Source organism: Trachymyrmex septentrionalis, unplaced genomic scaffold, assembly GCF_001594115.1.
Source record: "Trachymyrmex septentrionalis isolate Tsep2-gDNA-1 unplaced genomic scaffold, Tsep1.0 scaffold74, whole genome shotgun sequence".
Taxonomy (NCBI): Eukaryota; Metazoa; Arthropoda; class Insecta; order Hymenoptera; family Formicidae; genus Trachymyrmex; species Trachymyrmex septentrionalis.
In genome coordinates this window covers 456229-476321 of record NW_017305927.1, presented here as the reverse complement: position 1 = coordinate 476321, position 20093 = coordinate 456229, and the positions used below count along the sequence as shown (strand labels likewise).

Here is a 20093-nt window from a genome sequence, read left to right as displayed (position 1 = left end):
TTTATATTTATTATTTTTGAAACTAATTTTTATTGCATTTTGAAACTAAAGATTATTTCGGCATGGAGTTCGCAGTATTGGATATATTTGTAAAATTCACACTAAAATATTTGAGCATTAAAATCCAAATTATACTGTGTAAATTCTTGTTTAGTTGTTATTTACACTTCATTTATATTTAATAGACACTTTGCTTTGTTATCTTTTCGTTTAAATGTAAATTGGAACATAATTGAATTTAATTGCAAAGACTGTTCTTTAAGTAATTATTTATAAATATTTTTTATAATAACCATTGATTGATGATTAACTAATAATAAAATATCAATCATTTACATTTTTTGGTTTTACTTTATATAACAAGTAATATTTCATACAGCAAATTGCCGTGTGCTTAATAATCTCTATTTAATTATTAAACACGTTGTGTTCTTGTGACAGATATAGCAACTCATATTACATAATCTATTTGAAATAGTATATGAAAATGTGTTTGTAGAATAATATATAATCTACCATTTTTAATGCTGCAAATATTTATTTTTTTTATATTAGATTACTTTTGATGTGAGTAGCATATATATGTATGTTATTTAAATATTTTATATTTGTATAGAAATATATTTCTTCAATTGCTATTTTTTCCCATTAAAATAAAAATGAATTAAATATTATTATATATCAATAATTAATAGATATATAGATTATGATGTGTATAATTCTTATGTACCACAATAATTCTTATGTAACTCTTATTAATTCTCTTATTAATTAAGTAATTCTTATGTACCACAATAAATGTAGATAACAATTTAAATTTAGTCTTGAAAGGGCCATAATATACATTAAAATACATTATTTAAAAAACATTATATTATTTTATTTAATACCTCATATTTAATTATTATTTATGTTCACAATATGTTAAGCACATCCTATTTCATAAAATGTTTGAATGTAACTTTACTGAAAATAATTTAATTAATTAAGTAAATTTAATTATTTAAGTTAATTTTGAGAATTGATCAAATATTTTATTGAAGATATTTATATTTGTACTTGTAATTTCATTTATTATAGAACTTTATCGAAAAGTATACGCAATATCGATGTGTTATTACAGTGACATTTTCTCCGTTTTTTATCAAATTATTACGTGACTAAAATATAAATTTAAAATTTACTTTAATATATATACTGTTTTGTTATTACTGTTTTATTGTTAATAAAATATAATATGCAATGTCTTATATTTTTATAGACATTTTTCGTCAATAACGTATTGTTCAATCGTACATGTAATTGTTTAAAAAACAATAAGAATCTTACACCATATATGTGAGAATACAATCGATAAGAAATAGCAATTAAACATGCATAATAGTCGAAGCTTGATCTTCTATGCTTAAATAATTCAATATATGAATTATGTAACATATATACTATACATGTACGTACGTAGAGGAAAGGCCCATATTATAAGATACCGAGTTTATTTTGGGTAAATGCTAGAAATCTATTGACAGAATAAAAAAAAATAATAGATCATTTTGAAGAAAGTTAATAAGTTTTGAGATGTTATGTAAAATTTTTAATTCAAATTTTATTTTTTTAATAAATTAAAGAAATGTAAAGAGTGAGCAAATCGCAAAGTCAAAAAATTGTGCTCCTAATATGAAATGTCCCTAGAACACGATAATAAAACGCAAAGTGTATCAGTATTGCAATTAAAAAATTTTATTTAATGTTTCTAAAATACAAATAAAGACAGCTAGTGCAAAATGAGTATGCGATGCATTGTAAATACCTAGCTGACTCGTCTTCAGGTAGTAGGAACCAAGCATCGCAGAAATATACTCGATGTTTATTTCAATTGTCCTTTTTATTATTGTGCAATAATGTTTATACTTCAGCAATGATTTTCATTATGACATAAGAGCATAGGTTATTTTATATTAGAAATGTACTGGGTATTTCATATTATGATTTTCACGCCTCATGGTTTTATGATTATCAAATCTAACTTCTGTAAGTAAGCAATTCAACATATGACGTATTTTTCTATTAATACAATCTTACTTTATCCACATGAAGAATTTATTATCAAATATTTACTTATTAAATAATAAATAAGGTTTGAAAGCTCATCTCAACGAAACTTGAAGACATCCAAATTCTAAAATCTTTTTTTGCAACGACTACAGGCACGATCTAATAATGAATTTTCCACTAAATAGTTTTCAATCTAAGAACAATAATTTCATGGTGAAACCAGTAGATAGCGTTTATTAATTTAACAAACACGTCGCTATTTCATATTAAGCGCCTATCTCATAATAGGAACTTTCCTCTATACATATCAGTATTTATAGTCATATGGATTGCATGCCGAAAATTTTAAAGGACTTAAAAACTGCTAAACTACTAAATTTCATAACTAAATTTTGATGCTTAAAAGGTATCTATTAAAGACATAATATGTTTAAAATGATTGATTCAAAAATTTCAATACAGTAAGTAAGTTATTTTTTAATAAAAATTATAGTGTCTATATTCCATATGAGTATGTATAATGATTAAAGGGCTTACTGTAACAGTAAACTAATCTATATTTAAAAAAAGAACCTTATTTGAGACAAACAGTAGAGCCTGTTATTCATACATTTTCAGTAACGCACATCCAGTTGTAGGTTGGCTCATTATTGCAATAAGCCTTTCAGATTATTGAGTTATATTGATATATAAGAATTATATATCATTTATGTATATTAATCTATCCCAAGAGTGGTAAGCGCCGATCGAAAACGCTATGGTTACTTTACGGCTAACAAATGATTTCTTTAGTTTTGTTTTTTTTGCTGCATGCAGTATTTGCCCGCAATTCCAAACTTAAATTCATCGAGTATAGATCAAACGCAAAAACCATATCATTTCATTCTTCTTAGGAAGAAACCAACTTAAAACTTATATACTTAAAAAAAAACATTCGCAATCGCATCTATTTTATTATTAAAGTGCATATAATTAATAATATTGTATATCTGATATAAAATGTTATAATCCACTATAAATTTTTATAATCGTGTTAGATTCAAAATGTCAAGGATAAACGCAAAAATCAAAATGCGGAAACAATGGTGGTTGTGTAATGCAATGGACTTCCATTCTTTAATGTACCCCTGTTTCATCTGTAGTCGAATTCTGGGAATATTTCCGTTCAAAATCTCAACATTTCGACTTTTGAGTTTTCAAAAGCATACTATATCCTGTCAACCATTATTATCTGTATTTTGTGTGTTATAAACCTTGCACGTTGACAATATTATTAAATCAAAATTAAATTATGAAAATCTGGTTTGGATTATTCACGCTGTTATACTATGTTTTCACTAGTTTTATAGTGATCATTACACATTTTCTGAGTGGTCCGCGAATGCGCTTGCTACAGACAATAATGGAAATCTCTTCAAAATTACCCTCGAAATCGTATTAAAAACTGTCCAGATTTATCCACGTTAAGGATATATTGGGTAATATCTTCAGTTGTGCAATTAATCATAAATTTTTCTAAAGTAGTGGAGTTAAAAGACAATTTTTTCACTATCCTAATTGGAACACCTACAACATACTTTAGTCTGTTGGTATTACAAATAATTATGTTGTATATAAATTGTTGTATGTAAATTTGTATATTAAAAGCATGTTTTAAGAGAATCGATGACAATCTGGTTCACATGCAAAAGATTGTAATAAATAATATGAAGCCACGTGTCTCCAATGTGATATGGCACATACAGAGAAATCAATTTTTTCTGATAGAACTCAGAATTTTGAAAAAGCAATATCTAATGATTACGCGATAAAAATGTTGAATATGATCTTTAATCTGCAACTTCTTGCTGCTATAGTCATGTCCTTTTTAATCATCACCTTTAAGTTGTATTTCTACGCAATGCGTTGGCAAAATGGGGTACTTATTGGACTGGATTGGAACTTTTTTGATGTGTTTGTAATGTCCGTAACGTATAACATTTTTCAAATAATATTAATTGTGTGAGCCTGTGAGACGGGTAAGAATCAAGCCCAAAATATCGGTACAATCATTCACGATTTACTTAATAGTACCAATGATGAGAAAATCAAATATGAGGTAACTACATTATGACGTTATCTATATATTTTTTTGTAATTATGTTAATGCTAACACAATCTTTTTATACATCAAATCTATTGAGGTACATATTTGCGTTTTTCAATTTCATGTTTTTTTCTTGTATTTAATTTTTTTTCTAACGTTTAACTATCTTAACGTTTAACATATCTTTCTAATATTGCAGTTGCAACTATTTTCTTTACAATTATTACATCGTAGAAATATATTTTCGATAAAAGGTTTGACTTTAGATGCGACGCAGCAGTAAGTAATTATTTGCTATAAATATTAAAATATCTATTATATGAATTTTTGTTTTACTTTAGATAATGGGGAATATTACCACGTACTTACTAATTTTGATACAATTTTTGAACATGTCACATTCTTGCGACAAAGAAGCAGCAATTAATGTTACACAATCTAATTAGAAGTATACATAAAGTGATATAAAAATGTCTTTAAATATATGAAGTTCTGTTTTAAATATATGAACTCTGTTTTATCATTATTAATAAAATATGCAATGGTTTATATTTTTATAGAAATTTTTTGTTAATATGTTATGTTCGTTGTATATGTAGTCGATTCAAAAGTTTCAATAGATGGCTCGTATGTAATAATCATTTTAGTAAAAATTTAGTATCCTATTATAAATTGATCAGTACTAACGGACGATATCTTATTATTTATGTGAATATTGCAATGTCTTTCTATAAGCACATATAATATAATGATTAAAGAGCTACTAACACTAATGCAAACCGTCATTTAAAAGAAACTTTTGAGACAAATAGCAATATCATACGTGCATTTTCAATATCATACGTTCGGTTGTGAGTTAGCCCATTAATGCGATGAGCCTTTGAGTTTATTGAATCATATGTTATAAAAATTACAAATCATTTGTATTAATTTATCCCAAGAGTGATAAGTATCGATCGAAGTACGCCATGGATACTTCACAGTTAACAAACGGTTTTATTAGTTTTGTTTCTTTGCAGCATACAGTATTTGCTCGTAGTTTCAAATTTAGGTGTATAAAAAAGATTTTGCAGATTGCGGTATTTTATTTGATAATTTTCTAATAATTTTGATAAGGTTTTTCTAATTTTAGGAAAATAACTTTAAAAATTTTAATAAATATAATTCTAGAATTTTATACAGTAATGCGTTTATATAAAAAATAAATTTATAAAAAAAATAATATTAAATATCAAATATATATAATACAAAAATATTTACATCTTTAATGCACAAAGAAAGAAAATATTACATTCTGCATTAAATAGTCATTAATAAATCTTTTGGGATTATTCGTGATAGAAATCAAGCAATTAATATTACACAGTTTTTGTCCTATTTTATACACGCTTACATAATTTGTTGAGTCATATACTACATTCTTTATGCAATTTATCCCAAGAGATAATTGTCGATCGAAGAATGTTATGGTTACTTTATCAATAACAAATGATTTCTTTAGCATTATATTTGACGCAGCAGTTGCTCGTAGTTTCAAGTTTAAACTCATCGAGGATAGGTCGGATAAAAGTACATATTAGTTTATACATTTGTTATGAAAAAATGCAATTAATTAAAAAAAAGCAATTACGTTTCTATTAATATAGTGCTTATTAATAATAAATTATCTATCATAATATACTGTTATTTTCTCACAAATTTTTGTTTTTATTTAGTTTAGAAATACAAGAATACGCTAAGATGCGGAAAAAATGGCAACTGTTTCATGCTACGGACTTTCTATCTTTAATGCATCCCTGCTTCAATTTTTGTCGTATTCTCGAAATATTTCCGTATAAAATCAACATTCTGACCTTCGAGGCATCAAAACCGTATTACATTATGTCGACTGTGATTATTTGTATGTGCTGCATTTTAAATCTCGCATTGATTCACCGTATTTTCATTTCTAAAATAATAAACTTTGAAAACGTAATTGAAAATTTGGAGATTTTGGCTTTCTATATAATCAGCGGTTTCGTTGTAAGCACCACGCATGTCTTGAGCGGCCCACGAATGCGCTTGCTACAAACTATGTTGGAAATTTCTTCAAAATTGCCTTCGGAATCGTATCAGAAATTATCGAGATTGATTCATGTCAAAGACATCTTGGATAATATTTTGCTGATAGTGAAATCATCCATATTTTTTTATAAAATGAATGAATTGATCTATTCAAACGTTCTGGAAGTAATATTAATGACGTACTTGGAACTGATAATGTTTCAAATGAGTATGTTGTATGTAAATTGTGTTTGTGTATTAAAATCTTGTTTCAAAGGAATCAATGACAGTCTAGTATATATGCAAAAACTTGTCGTAAAAGATATAAAGTGTGTCCCCGGGCTGATCTGGCACATGCAGGGAAATCAATTTTTATTGATAAAACTGAAGATTCTTCAAAAACAGCACCTAATAATTAGCGAAATATTACAAATGATGAACACAAAATTTAGTCCGCAAATTTTTGCTGTTGTAGTTATGTCTCTTATTGAAATCACTATTGAACTATACTTCCATCTAGTGAACTAGAAAGATGGAGTATTCATTAACTTTGATTGGCAGATTTGTGATGTGCTTTTAACGTCCATGGTATTTTATATTATGAAAATAACGCTACTTGTATGGGCTTGAGACCGGAAAAAATCAAGCTCAAAAGATCAATACCACAATTCATGACGTACTTAATAGCACCAGCGACAAACAAATTAAATATGAGGTAACAGAATCACAATTTTATTTAAATTTTCTGGAAATATTAATATATTTTTTTGGATATTAAATTTATTTAAGTAAAATTGCACTTTTCAAAGTAGTTCTTTTTTCTTGCATTATTTTGCGATTTGACGTTGCAGTTGCAGTTGTTTTCTTTACAAAGTCTGCATCGCAAAAATATATTTTCGATGAAAGCTTTTACTATGGATGCATCGCTTCTCACGGCAGTAAATAATCAATTATTTGTTTTAATTAATAAAATGTACATTATTCATACTTTTTACTACTATTTTCAGATGATGAGCAGCATCACAACATATATGTTGATTATTATACAATTTTTTATCATATCACATTCCTGTGATGAGAAATCTGTAACTCATATTTTATGAGTAATTCAGGTTATTTATAAAAAAAATACAATATAAAAAATTTTTTTATACTTATATAGAGATGATTTTATTATATTTATATAGAATCGTTTATATAAATATCGTTTATATATATATATATATATTCAAGATATAAGAAGCATAACTTTCGATATATGTATATGTCACACCGTGATCCAACAAAATAAATTTGTATCGCTTTTTGCACTTGTTTATAAAAGCCTTTTTCTGTAGCTACTTCTTCCGAAATTTTTTGGATTATTTTGGGTACATGCAAAGAGAAATAACTTTAAATCTTTTGCATATACGCGACATTCATTAAACATGCCGTTTTTTTTTAGAAAAAATTGGACAGTAACTAGATTCTCTGTATAATGCGTCGTAAGAGAAGAACCCATTTATTTAAGCGTTCAAAAATTGATTTTGATGTAACAATTTCCAAACAAAAATTACTTGATCAGGTTTTTATTAAATCAATTATATATTATAAAATTAGTAGAAAATATATCTAAAAAAAAGTCGACAATAATTGACGACTAATTAATACAGAAGCGCTGTAAATTCAGTTTATAATACATATAATTTTTTTAATATTTTATAATAAATATTATTCAATAAAGTCCTGCATAATATGTAATTTATAAAATATGACAAATCTGTAAAAAATTCCATTATCGAAAATACTTTTTTTATGTAAATATATAATACGGTTAATTATAACCAATATAATACCGTTATTGCATTTTCTCCAATATATTAACAATTATTTTGTTCACCTTTGTATTTTCCATATTATTATTAATATTCCTCAAAGTGTAAGTTTTCAAACATACAATATTATTAAAAAATTAAGTTTAAATTTATTACATTTCACTAAATTGCCGAAATTGTAATTATGCCTTAATTTGTAATTATGTTTAACTGTATAATAAGCGTAAAATAAGTAAAAATTATACCAAAAGATATAAAAATCTAACAATATTAAATATCATCAAATTATGGTAAAAAAATATACCTCAAATTATACGTTAAAATTATCTATAACGTATGTATTGTATACAATATAAAAAATAAAATTAATCGTTATTGTAATTATGATTAAGATCTAGTAATTTAAATATATTTGATCTACGTAAATATATTGTGTATTTTCTGCTTTATGTACGCATAAAGTTAATATATTACTGACTGTACTAAAACAATTACATATAATTATATACAACACTATAGCCTAAAAATGATAAACGACTGAAGAATTTATTATTAACCTCAAAACTAACGAATAATTCCTAAGATATGTCGTCATACTTTATATTAAAATTCATAGTTGTGTATTATTGTAATATCTTCAAAAGTTATTGATTCATAAAAATATTGCACATTTTGATTTTAAATTATTGTATGTTTAATTATTACTGAAGAACAATTTGTAGTCTAAAAACGTTTATTCTTGTTTTTTGATATAACAAAAATGTGCTAAAATTTATTTATAATTTCCTTAGTGAGCTCGATCATTGATTTGACACATTTTTTTATAGTTTTGTTTTGAATATTACAGAATTTATGTGTAATATTTTATTTTATATGTATATATACACACATAATTACAAGTTACGTAATGTACAATTTGACGAAATTCTTTTTCTAATCGATCTCCAAAAAGTGTCAATCGAAGAACTCCATGGTTACTTCGCTACTAACAAATGGTTTCTTCAGTTTTGTCTCTCTGCCATACACAGCACGTTTGCAGTTCTTAATTGAAACTCATCGAGTCTAGGTAACACGTGGATCAATTTACATACTTATTACAAAGAAATTGATTTGAAGATTACATTTAAAATAAAAACTATCGCAACCTCATCTATATTAATTCTGAAGTATACTGATGAATAACATTTGACTGTAGATTATAATAGAGTGTTATTTTTCCAAGAATTTGTGCTAATCGTGTTCAATTTGATAATTTAAAGGTATACCAAGGAGACAAAATGTGGAAACGATGTTTATTATTCCATGCCACGGATTTTCAATCTTTAATGTATCCCTGTTTCACTTTTTGCCGTATCCTCGGAATATTTCCGTACAAAATCGATGCTTCGACTTTTGAGATTTCAAAACGATACTTTATCCTGTTGATCATCATTATCTGCGCTTGCGGCATTAATCTATTAATCATTTACGATTATATTTCTAAATCTAATCTATCAGACATAACTAAAACTCTTGAAATTGTCTGTTATTATGCGTGCAATGATTTCATAATGATCATCACGCATATTTTGAGCGGTCCGCGAATGCGCCTGTTACAGACTATTTCCAAGATATCTTCAACATTACCTCCAGAGTCTTATCGACAGTTATCCAAATTAATCCATATCAAAGACATTTTTGGTACAATATTGTTAGTCGTGCAAATAAGCATTTATTCTTTTAGATATCACATGCTTAAATTAAACTACAAGGATGTCTTCACCGTAGTGTTCACTGGATATTTAACTCTGCTGGAGTTTGAGATAAATATGTTGTATATAAATTGTATATGTGTGTTAAAAGCATGTTTTAAAAGACTTAACGAAAATATGGCATATTTACAAAAACTCGTAGTAAAACCGTGTGTACCTAGGCTGATCTATCACATACAGAGAAATCAACTTTTTTTAATACAACTCAAAATTCTGCAAAAACAGCATCTAATGATTAATGACACAGTGCAAAAATTGAATCTAATCTTCAGTTTGCAACTTCATGCTACTATAGTCATGACCTTTTCTGGAATCATTTTTGAAGTTTATTATCATACAGTGCGTTGGCAAAATGGAATACACATTACTTTTGATATGCACTCTCTTGAAGTGTTTTCAATGTCGATAACGTTTTATATTCTAAAAATAATCCTAATTACATGGGCTTGTGAGACTAGTAAGAATCAGGCTCAAGAGATCAGAACCATCATTCATGATGTACTGAATAGCACTAGCAACGAGCAAATTAAGAACGAGGTAATAAGAAATTATATTCAATTATCTATACATATATGTATTTGGTAAATATCAAGTGTACGTTAAAATAATATTTAAAAACATTATATTTACTAAAACATGTTCTTTAATTCTACGTTTTTCTTCTTGTATTTAATTACATTGAAATCTAATATTGCAGTTGCAGCTGTTTTCTTTACAAATACTACATTGCAAAAATACATTTTCGATAAAAGGTCTCACTGTAGATGCGACGCTTCTTATAACAGTATGTAATCGATTATTTACTTTAATTGAAAGACGTATGTCGTTCACATATATATTTTAAATTATTGATTGCAGTTTGTGGGTAACATCATGACGTACTTGTTAATTATAATACAATTTTTGATCACATTACATTCTTGCGATGGAAACAATACTACCATTAATTATATAAAATAAAATATATAATAACAAAAAATAGTTTTTTTGTACTTATGTATACATATTTGTAATCACTTGTATATATGTAAATAAAAATGGACGTAAAAATAAAATCTTTTATTGTATCTGTATTAATTAAAGGTTAATCGCTACTGCATCATTATATTTGTGCAGAAATATAAAAAGAAACTGTCATCCTGCGTCAACATGTAATCGATAAATTATGACAAACTTATTAAGAATTTTGTTGTTGAAAATACATCGATTAGTTTTACTCTAGAGATATAATTCTAAATAATATAATGGCAATAATATTGCATTCTCATCAGTTTATTAATAGTTTATTTGTCTTTGTGCTTTCCATATCAACGTCTTTTAGAGCATATATAATGCAATTTGATTATTTTTAAACACATAATATTATAAGAAAATAAATTAAGTTTCATTTGTGTTACATTCTAATAAATTGGAGAAAATAATTTATACTTATATTATATTTAACTGTATAATATTTGTAAAATAAGTAATGATTTTGATCAACATAAAAGTATCAATTAACATATTGTTACAATATGTTGTGTAATAATAAGATAATATAAACTTATGTTAAAATTTATGTTATTATTATTTCTTTTTTCTTATTTCAATACTGTAACTCCGAAACCATTTAGAATCGGAAATAAGTTTATTAGAAATTTTCGACTTGTTTTCATGTGCCAAAATACTATGCAGAATCCCGTATGTACTCGTAAATATCATATAGAATGTAGAAAATAAAATTAATTGTTATTATAATCATTATTAACAGATATAATAATTCAAAAGTTATTCAATCGATGTGCATTCGTTTTTTGTATGTGCAAAAGTTGAATATATTACATAATCATATTATACTTTACATTGCAAGAATAACAAATAGCGACAGAAAAATGGTACCATTATTTACTTCAAAACTAAATCATCCCTGAGATATGTTATTCTATAGGTATAGAAATTGTACGCTGTTTTAAAGGAGAGGTTGTGATAAATGCCATTTTTGGCATCCCCTACAAATTCAAACTAAAGGGAAAATATACCTCCATATCAGCCTCAATTGCTAACTCTCCTATAAATTGTTCAAACTCCAAATATTGTGATTCATAAAAGACGAGATTCAGAATCATATTCTTTTAAGAAATTACGAAGCTAATATGAATTTGGAAGGGGGAAGAAATACTTTATTACAATCCCTTCTTTAAGATTACTAAATCAACAACAAAAACCATGTTAAAATCTATTATCATTTCTAATCCTGCTTCAATGTAATAAAAATCATTTTATTATAATGATAGAAAGATAATAAGCGAATAAAGGACAATAGCAAGATAATATAACATAATTAATACTAGAAAAATGCTTATTACGGTCAAAGCTGGATCTTCATTGCTTTAAATAATTTAATCTTAAATTACTAACATACACTATATATGTACTTGCACATGTATCGTATTGTAGTCTTTTAGAACTGCACGCCGAATTGTTTTTCCGGATTATAACCGCAATTAAAACTACTCTAATAATCACGCCGCGCGCGCGTGACTTAAATTGATAAGCAATTTAATAATTTGATGCTACCATCAAGAAAAACAATAGGTATTTTTTTTATTGATTGCATTTCCCACATATGCGGTCCAAAATAAAGATTCTTATATTGTTAATATAACTTAAGTTGAAAAACTTTGCAGACAATTTTAACAATTCGTTAAAAATTCATAATTTATACTACACGGTTGATTATTATATTGATGTTAATTGTGATTATTATGCCTTGACATCACTTGACTCAAAATTAGAAGTTTTTTTGCGCGATGTTTTTTTGATTAAATTGAAAAAGCTATTCTTATGAATCCTGATACGCGTTCACTTAACAAATTCGAATTAATTTTTTGTATTCAGAGTAAGAGAAAGAACGAAAGAAAATAAGAAATCAAAAAGTCTTGATATGATAAAATTAATATAATAAAAGTTTTAGAATTACTGTTCATACAAATTTTACACAATCTATAATGTACACTATTCTATTTTGTATATGTACATAATTTATAAGTCACAATTTCACATAATATTTTTTTGTATAAACACAATCTCTAGAAATCAATGCTTTAAACGGTGTAGCTGGATCTTAAGTGCTTATAAGATTATGTGTGAATTTATATCCTACGTATGTAGTCCCCTAAAATGTGAGCTAAAATGATTTTTGGATCTTGGAACAAAAACTCTACAGAACTACCGCAGTAACATCACGAGTTAAATTAACTAATAATTTAACAATGTGATGCTCTTTCGCATCTTTCGCAATCTTAATAATGCTAAGCGACATATTAAAATCTGTAAGTAATTAATTCTTATTGCAGGAAATATGACCTCAGCCGGGAACCTGAATCTCTTGCATTCTGTACGAGCGTCCTAAGTTTTTAAACTATCGAGACCTTAGTAATATTCGTCGTAATAATTGGCATTTGAATAATAACATATACTATATACTTTTTGTATAAATATCGCAAGAGTGAGAAATAACGATCGAAAAACGTCATGGTTACTTCTTTACTAACAAAGACTTTTCAGCTTTGTCTCTTTGCTACACGTAGCATTTGCTGGCAGTTATAAGTTAAAATTCACCGAGTGTATATAAAATAAAAAATTTACGTCTTAGTTAATATAAGCATTGCAGAGAGAGAAAGAGAGAGAGAGAGAGAGAGAGAGAGAGTGAAAGAGAGAGAGGAGAGAGAGAGAGAGAGAGAGAGAGAAAAAGAGAGAGAAAGAGAGGGGGGAAGGAGAAGGAGAGGAAAGACGGACCTAAATATTAAACTTATTGTTAGTTAAAAAGCTATTAAAACCGTATTAATTCTGATAATTCAGTGTATTAATTGAATGTATTAACTAATATTTAGGATACAGATTGTGATACAGACTGTTACTCTTCAAGAATTTTTACTAATTGTGTTCAGTTCGAAAAATCAAAGGAAACATGAAGAAAAGATGGCAGCTGTTGCACGCCACGGATTTTCAATCCTTAATGTATCCTTGCTTCTTCTATTGTGGAATTCTTGGAATATTTCCGTACAAGATCAATACTTCAAATTTCGAGATTTCAAAACCACGCTATATCCTGTCGATCGTGATTATTTGTGTTTCCTTCGTTTTATGCCTGATGGCCAATCACGGTATTATTATTTCTAAAACAATTACCATTGGAAATCTAATTAGAAACATTGAGGCTGTCTGTTTTTTTACGTTCAATGCTTTGATAATGATACTTACGCACATTTTAAGTAATCCACGAATGCGCTTACTACAAAAAATATGGGAAATCTCTTCAAAACTTTTACCATCAGAGACATATTTAAAGTTATCCAGATTGATCCATACCAAGGATGTCTTGAGTATCATCTTGATAGCTGTGAAAGAATACATATATTTCTCTAAATTGCGATTTGAAACAAATAATTGGATTGTTAAATGCCTAATCACAGCATTTACAATATATTTATTTCAGCTTGAGTTTCACATGAATATGCTGTATGTAAATTGTGTTTGTGTATTAAAAGCCTGTTTCAAAAAAATCAACGACGATCTGAATTACATGCAAAGACTCATGACAAACGATATAAAATCATCTGTTCCTAGTTTAATTTGCTCAACGCAGAGAAATCAAATTTTTTTAATAGAACTCAAAATTTTGATGAAACGGCATCTAATAATTAATGAAACTGTGCAACTGCTAAACATAATCTTTAGCTTGCAACTTCTTGCAACTGTAATCGTGACTTTTGCTGAAATTACTTGTGAACTATATGATTTCATAGTGCATTGGCAAGGCGAGGTAATCATTACTTTTAATCAGCATCTTCTCGATATGTTTTTAACAGCCATGGTGTATTATGTTATGAAAGTAATACCAATTGTATGGGCCTGTGAGACTGGCAAGAATCAAGCCCGAGAGATCGGCACTACTATTTGTGACATACTTAATAGTACAAGAGATAAGCAAATCAGGGGCGAGGTAATTTTTTTGAATATATATTGTTTATTCAAAACAATTTTTTAACTTTTATTTAATTTACTAAAATTATGTTTACTAATTCATTCACAATAATCATTTTTTCCGTTCTTCCATTTAATTCTTTTAAACACTTGATGTTGCAGTTGCAACTCTTTTCTTTACAAATATTGCATTGCAAAAATACATTTTTGACAAAAGGTCTCGCTATGGACGCTACGCTTCTCGCAGTAGTAAGTAATCAATTTGTTGCTTTAAGTAATAGGAGATGTATTTATATTTTAAAGTATTGTTTTTAGATGGTGGGTGGCATCACGACATACGTGTTAATTTTTACACAATTTCTAATCGCGGCACATTCTTGTGATGAAAAATCTGGAATCAGTATTACAAATAATTCAATTATATAAAATAAGATACATAATAAAAAAGAGACCTGTTTATATTTACATAGAATCGTATATACATTATACGTATACATGTATTTAAATAAAATGTTCCACTATATCTACGTTAATACTGAGTTAAATATAAATCCATATTTTATCTTCTGAGTTTTGTTATAGTATAAAGAGGAATTGACTTGCAGTAACATGTTGTTTATGGATTATAATAAACATGTAGCTCAAAAGATCAGCATCGCGACGTACTCACTAGCATCTTACAGCACTTTATAGTTTAAGTTTTTAGACTATTAAAGGCGTAGTAATATTCTTCGCAATATTTGACATATAAATAATTGGCATATATTTTTTATACAAATATTGCAAGGATGAGAAATGACGATCGAAGAACACCATGGTTACTTTCTTACAAACAAAGGCTTCTTTAGCTTTGCCTCCTTGTTATATGTAGCATTTGCTGACAGTTTTAAGTTAAAACTCATTGAGCGTGTATAAAATAAAAAATCCGCATTATAGTTAATACAGGCATTACAGAAAGTGAAAAAGATAGAGATAGAGAGAAAAAAGAGGGAGAAAAAAGAGAGAAAGAAAGAGATGGACATAAATACTACACTTAGCTAAAAAGTTATTATATCCGTGTTAATTCTAATAATTCAGTATATTGACTAAATGAATTGACTAATATTTAAGATATATAATATATAGATTGTAATACAGACTATTATTCTCCTAAAAATTGTTATTAATTATGTTCAGTGCAAAAATTCAAGAAAAAATGAAGAAAAAATGGCAGTTATTGCATGCCACGGATTTTAAATCCTTAATGTACCCTTGCTTCTTTAATTGCGGTATTCTTGGAATATTTCCATACAAGATCAATGCTTCGAATTTCGAGATATCAAAACCACGTTATATCCTATCGGTCGTGATTATTTGCATTTCCTTCGTTTCATGCCTATTGATCAATCACGGTTTTATTATTTCAAAAATAATTACCCTTGGAAGTATAGTTAGAAACTTTGAGGCTGTTTGTTTCTTTACATTCAATGGTTTGATAATGATACTCACGCACATCTTAAGTAATCCACGAATGCGCTTACTACAAAAAATTTGGGAAATTTCTTCAAAAGTTTTACCATCAGAAACCTATCAGAAATTATCCAGATTGATCCATACCAAGGATGTCTTGAGTGTTATCTTGTTAGCCGTACAAGAATACGTGTATTTCTCTAAAATGCGATTATTTGAAACAAATCATTGGATTCTTAGATGTCTAATCACAGCATTTTTAGTATATTTACTTCAGCTAGAGTTTCACATGACTATGCTGTATGTAAATTGTGCTTGTGTATTAAAAGCCTGTTTCAAAAAAATCAACGACGATCTGAATTACATGCAAAGACTCATGACAAACGATATAAAATCATCTGTTCCTAGTTTAATTTGCTCAACGCAGAGAAATCAAATTTTTTTAATAGAACTCAAAATTTTGATGAGACAGCATCTAATAATTAATGAAACTGTGCAACTGCTAAACATAATCTTCAGCTTGCAACTTCTTGCAACTGTAACCGTGACCTTTGCTCAAATTACTGCTGGATTATATGATTACATAGTGCACTGGCAAGGCGAGGTCATCATTACATTTGATCGGCATCTTCTTGACGCGATTTTGACAACCATGGTGCAATATGTTATGAAAGTAATGCTAATTGTATGGGCCTGCGAGACTGGCAAGAATCAATCCCGAGAGATCGGCACTACTATTTACGACGTACTTAATAGTACAAGAGATAACCAAATCAAAGTCGAGGTAATTTTTTTGAATATAGTATAGAATTTATGGACATAATTTTGTGCGTATTTACTATTAAATCCGCTAACACTATGTTTATTAATATTATCTTTTTTGTTTACTAATACCCACCTTTTTTCGTTTTTGCATTTGATTGTTTTGCGATTTAACGTTGCAGTTGCAATTATTTTCTTTGCAAATATTGCATTGTAAGAATACATTTTTAACAAAAGGTCTCGCTATGGACGCGACACTTCTCGCAGCAGTAAGTAATCAATTTGTTGCTTTAATTAATAAAAGATTATATTTTAAATTATTGTTTTTAGATGGTGGGTGGCATCACGACATATATGTTAATTTTGATACAATTTTTAATTGCCGGACATTCTTGTGATGAAAGATCTGGAATTAGTATCACAAATAATTCAGTTATATAAAATGAGATATATAATAAGAAAGAGATCTTTTTATATTTACAGAATCGTATATACATATATGCATACATATATTTAAATAAAATGTTTTACTATGTCTATGTTAATCCTCCAGAAGCATTTTAGTATCAATTTAGTTTATAGAGTATAGATGTAATTTTTTAATATTTTATAATAAATGTTATTTAATAAATGTCATTCTGCATAATGGAATTCATAAAATATGACACATCTGTAACAAATTCTATTATGGAAAATATTTCTTTCATGTAGATATATAATAAGATTAATTTTAATCATTATAATAGTATTATTACTGTATTCTCCTCAATATATTAATAATTATTTTGTTCACCTTGTACTTTTCATATTACTGTTCATATTCTTCAAAACATAAATTTTCAAATATACAATTATTAAAAAATTAAATTTAACTTAATACATTTAATAAATTGTCCAAATTAATTTATAATTAATTTGTTTAACTGTATAATAAGCGTAAAATAAGTAAAGATTATACTATAAGAGTTAATAATATTAAAGATTATACTAAAGAGTTAACAATATTAAATCATCAACCTATAGTACAAAAATATACTTCAAAATTATATGTTAAAATTATCTATAATGTATGTATTGTATACAATGTAAAAAATAAAATTAATCGTTATTGTAATTATGATTATAATGAATCTAGTAATTTAAATATTATTTGATCTACACAAATATTGTGTACTTTCCGCATTGTGTATACAAAGATTGATATATTACTGATGTACTGAAATAATACATATAATAATTACATATATACATATAATCATATATGTATATAACGCTATATTTTAAGAGTAATAAACGACAACTGAAGAATTTATTATTTACCTCAAAACTAACGAATAATCCCTATGTCTCCTTACTGTATATCCTAATTCATCGTTGTGTATTATTATAATACCTTCAAGAGTTATTGATTCATACGTATATTACAATACATATTTTGATTATAAATTATTATATATTTTAAATTATTGTATGTTTAATTATTGCTGAAGAAGGAGCTGTGGTCTCGAAACGTTAATTCTTTTTTTCTTGATATATTTATAATAAATAGGATCGAGTATTATGAGCACTCTCTGCAGGAAATATGAGCACCCTTTACATTTCTGTAACGCCGACCGAAGAACGCTATGGTTACTTCATTACTAACAAATGGTTTCTTCAGTTTTGTCTCTCTGCCATACACAGCACGTTTGCAGTTCTTAATTGAAACTCATCGAGTCTAGGTAACACGTGGATCAATTTACATACTTATTACAAAGAAATTGATTTGAAGATTACATTTAAAATAAAAACTATCGCAACTTCATCTATATTAATTCTGAAGTATACTGAATAACATTTGACTGTCGATTATAATAGATTGTTATTTTCCCAAAAATTTGTGCTAATCGTGTTCAATTCGATAATTTAAAGGTATACCAAGGAGACAAAATGTGGAAACGATGTTTGCTATTCCATGCCACGGATTTTCAATCTTTAATGTATCCCTGTTTCACTTTTTGCCGTATCCTCGGAATATTTCCGTACAAGATCAATGCTTCGACTTTTGAGATTTCAAAACGATACTTTATCCTGTTGACCATCATTATCTGCACTTGCGGCATTTGTGATCTACTAATCATTCACGATTGTATTTCTAAATCTAATCTATTCGATACAACTGAAACTCTTAAATTTGTCTGTTATTACGTGTGCAATGGTTTCATAATGATCATCACACACATTTTAAGCGGTTCGCGAATGCGCTTGTTACAGACTATTTTGAAAATATCTTCGACATTACCCCCAGAATGTTATCAAAAGTTATCCAAATTAATTCATATCAAGGATATATTTGGTATTATATTCTCAATCATGCAAATAAGCATATATTCTTTTAGAAATAACATGTTTAAATTAAACTATAAGGATGTCTTCATCGTAGTGTTCGTTGGATATTTAACTCTGCTGGAGTTTGAGATAAATATGTTGTATATAAATTGTATATGTGTGTTAAAAGCATGTTTTAAAAGACTTAACGAAAATATGGCATATTTACAAAAACTCGTAGTAAAACCGTGTGTACCTAGGCTGATCTATCACATACAGAGAAATCAACTTTTTTTAATACAACTTAAAATTCTGCAAAAGCAGCATCTAATGATTAATGACACAGTGCAAAAATTGAATCTAATCTTCAGTTTGCAACTTCATGCTACTATAGTCATGACCTTTTCTGGAATCATTTTTGAAGTTTATTATCATACAGTGCGTTGGCAAAATGGAATACACATTACTTTTGATATGCATTTTTTTCATGTTTTATTGTCAATAACGTTTTATATTTTAAAAATAATCCTAACTGTATGGGCCTGTGAGACTGGTAAGAACCAGGCTCAAGAGATCAATACAATCATTCATGATGTACTGAATAGCACGAGCAACGCCCAAATTAAGAACGAGGTAATAAAAATTCAATATATGTATATATATTTTTTTTTCTTAAAAATCTACTACGTAAGTAATTTACGTAATTTTTGGAAATATCAAATTTATTAAGATATGATTATCTTTTTCAATTCTACACTTTACTTTTTGTATTTAATTACATCAAATATTACAGTTGCATTTATTTTCTTTACAAATATTACATTGCAAAAATACATTTTCAACAAAAGGTCTTACTGTTGATGC

At 27.2% G+C, this 20093-nt stretch overlaps 3 protein-coding genes and 1 pseudogene across 3 annotated transcripts in view; all 4 read left to right on the top strand.

The window, feature by feature from the left end:
• The first annotated feature begins 1961 nt into the window (after positions 1–1961).
• LOC108753959 lies at positions 1962–4584 on the top strand (annotated as a pseudogene).
• Positions 4585–6801: 2217 nt separating this feature from the next.
• LOC108753958 (putative gustatory receptor 28b) lies at positions 6802–10706 on the top strand. The gene is made up of 4 exons (XM_018495955.1): positions 6802–6896; positions 9719–10283; positions 10444–10530; positions 10605–10706. The coding sequence occupies exons 1-4, from the start codon at positions 6802–6804 to the stop codon at positions 10704–10706; spliced, it is 849 nt and encodes a 282-aa protein (XP_018351457.1).
• Positions 10707–16188: 5482 nt separating this feature from the next.
• On the top strand, positions 16189–17363 carry LOC108753957 (putative gustatory receptor 23a). Its single transcript, XM_018495954.1, has 3 exons — positions 16189–16944; positions 17105–17191; positions 17253–17363. Exons 1-3 carry the CDS (start codon positions 16189–16191, stop codon positions 17361–17363), a joined length of 954 nt encoding a protein of 317 aa, XP_018351456.1.
• A 2082-nt stretch (positions 17364–19445) lies between these two features.
• LOC108753956 (putative gustatory receptor 28b) overlaps positions 19446–20093 on the top strand; it is a 2763-nt gene continuing 2115 nt past the window's right edge. The window contains exons 1-2 of the mRNA XM_018495953.1: positions 19446–19862; positions 20023–20091. Of these exons, the coding sequence (XP_018351455.1) occupies positions 19446–19862; positions 20023–20091 (486 nt within the window). The remainder of the gene's footprint in view (positions 19863–20022; positions 20092–20093) is intronic.

Bases quoted from the DNA above. Each gene is read 5' to 3' on its own strand.
- LOC108753957 (XM_018495954.1), top strand. From the start codon at position 16,189: ATGATACTCACGCACATCTTAAGTAATCCACGAATGCGCTTACTACAA. The intron at 16,945-17,104 runs GTAATTTTTTTG...TTAACGTTGCAG, and splicing joins ATAACCAAATCAAAGTCGAG to TTGCAATTATTTTCTTTGCA. The intron at 17,192-17,252 runs GTAAGTAATCAA...TATTGTTTTTAG, and splicing joins ACGCGACACTTCTCGCAGCA to ATGGTGGGTGGCATCACGAC.
- LOC108753958 (XM_018495955.1), top strand. From the start codon at position 6,802: ATGGGCTTGAGACCGGAAAAAATCAAGCTCAAAAGATCAATACCACAA. The intron at 6,897-9,718 runs GTAACAGAATCA...TTATTCTTTTAG, and splicing joins ACAAACAAATTAAATATGAG to ATATCACATGCTTAAATTAA. The intron at 10,531-10,604 runs GTATGTAATCGA...TATTGATTGCAG, and splicing joins ATGCGACGCTTCTTATAACA to TTTGTGGGTAACATCATGAC.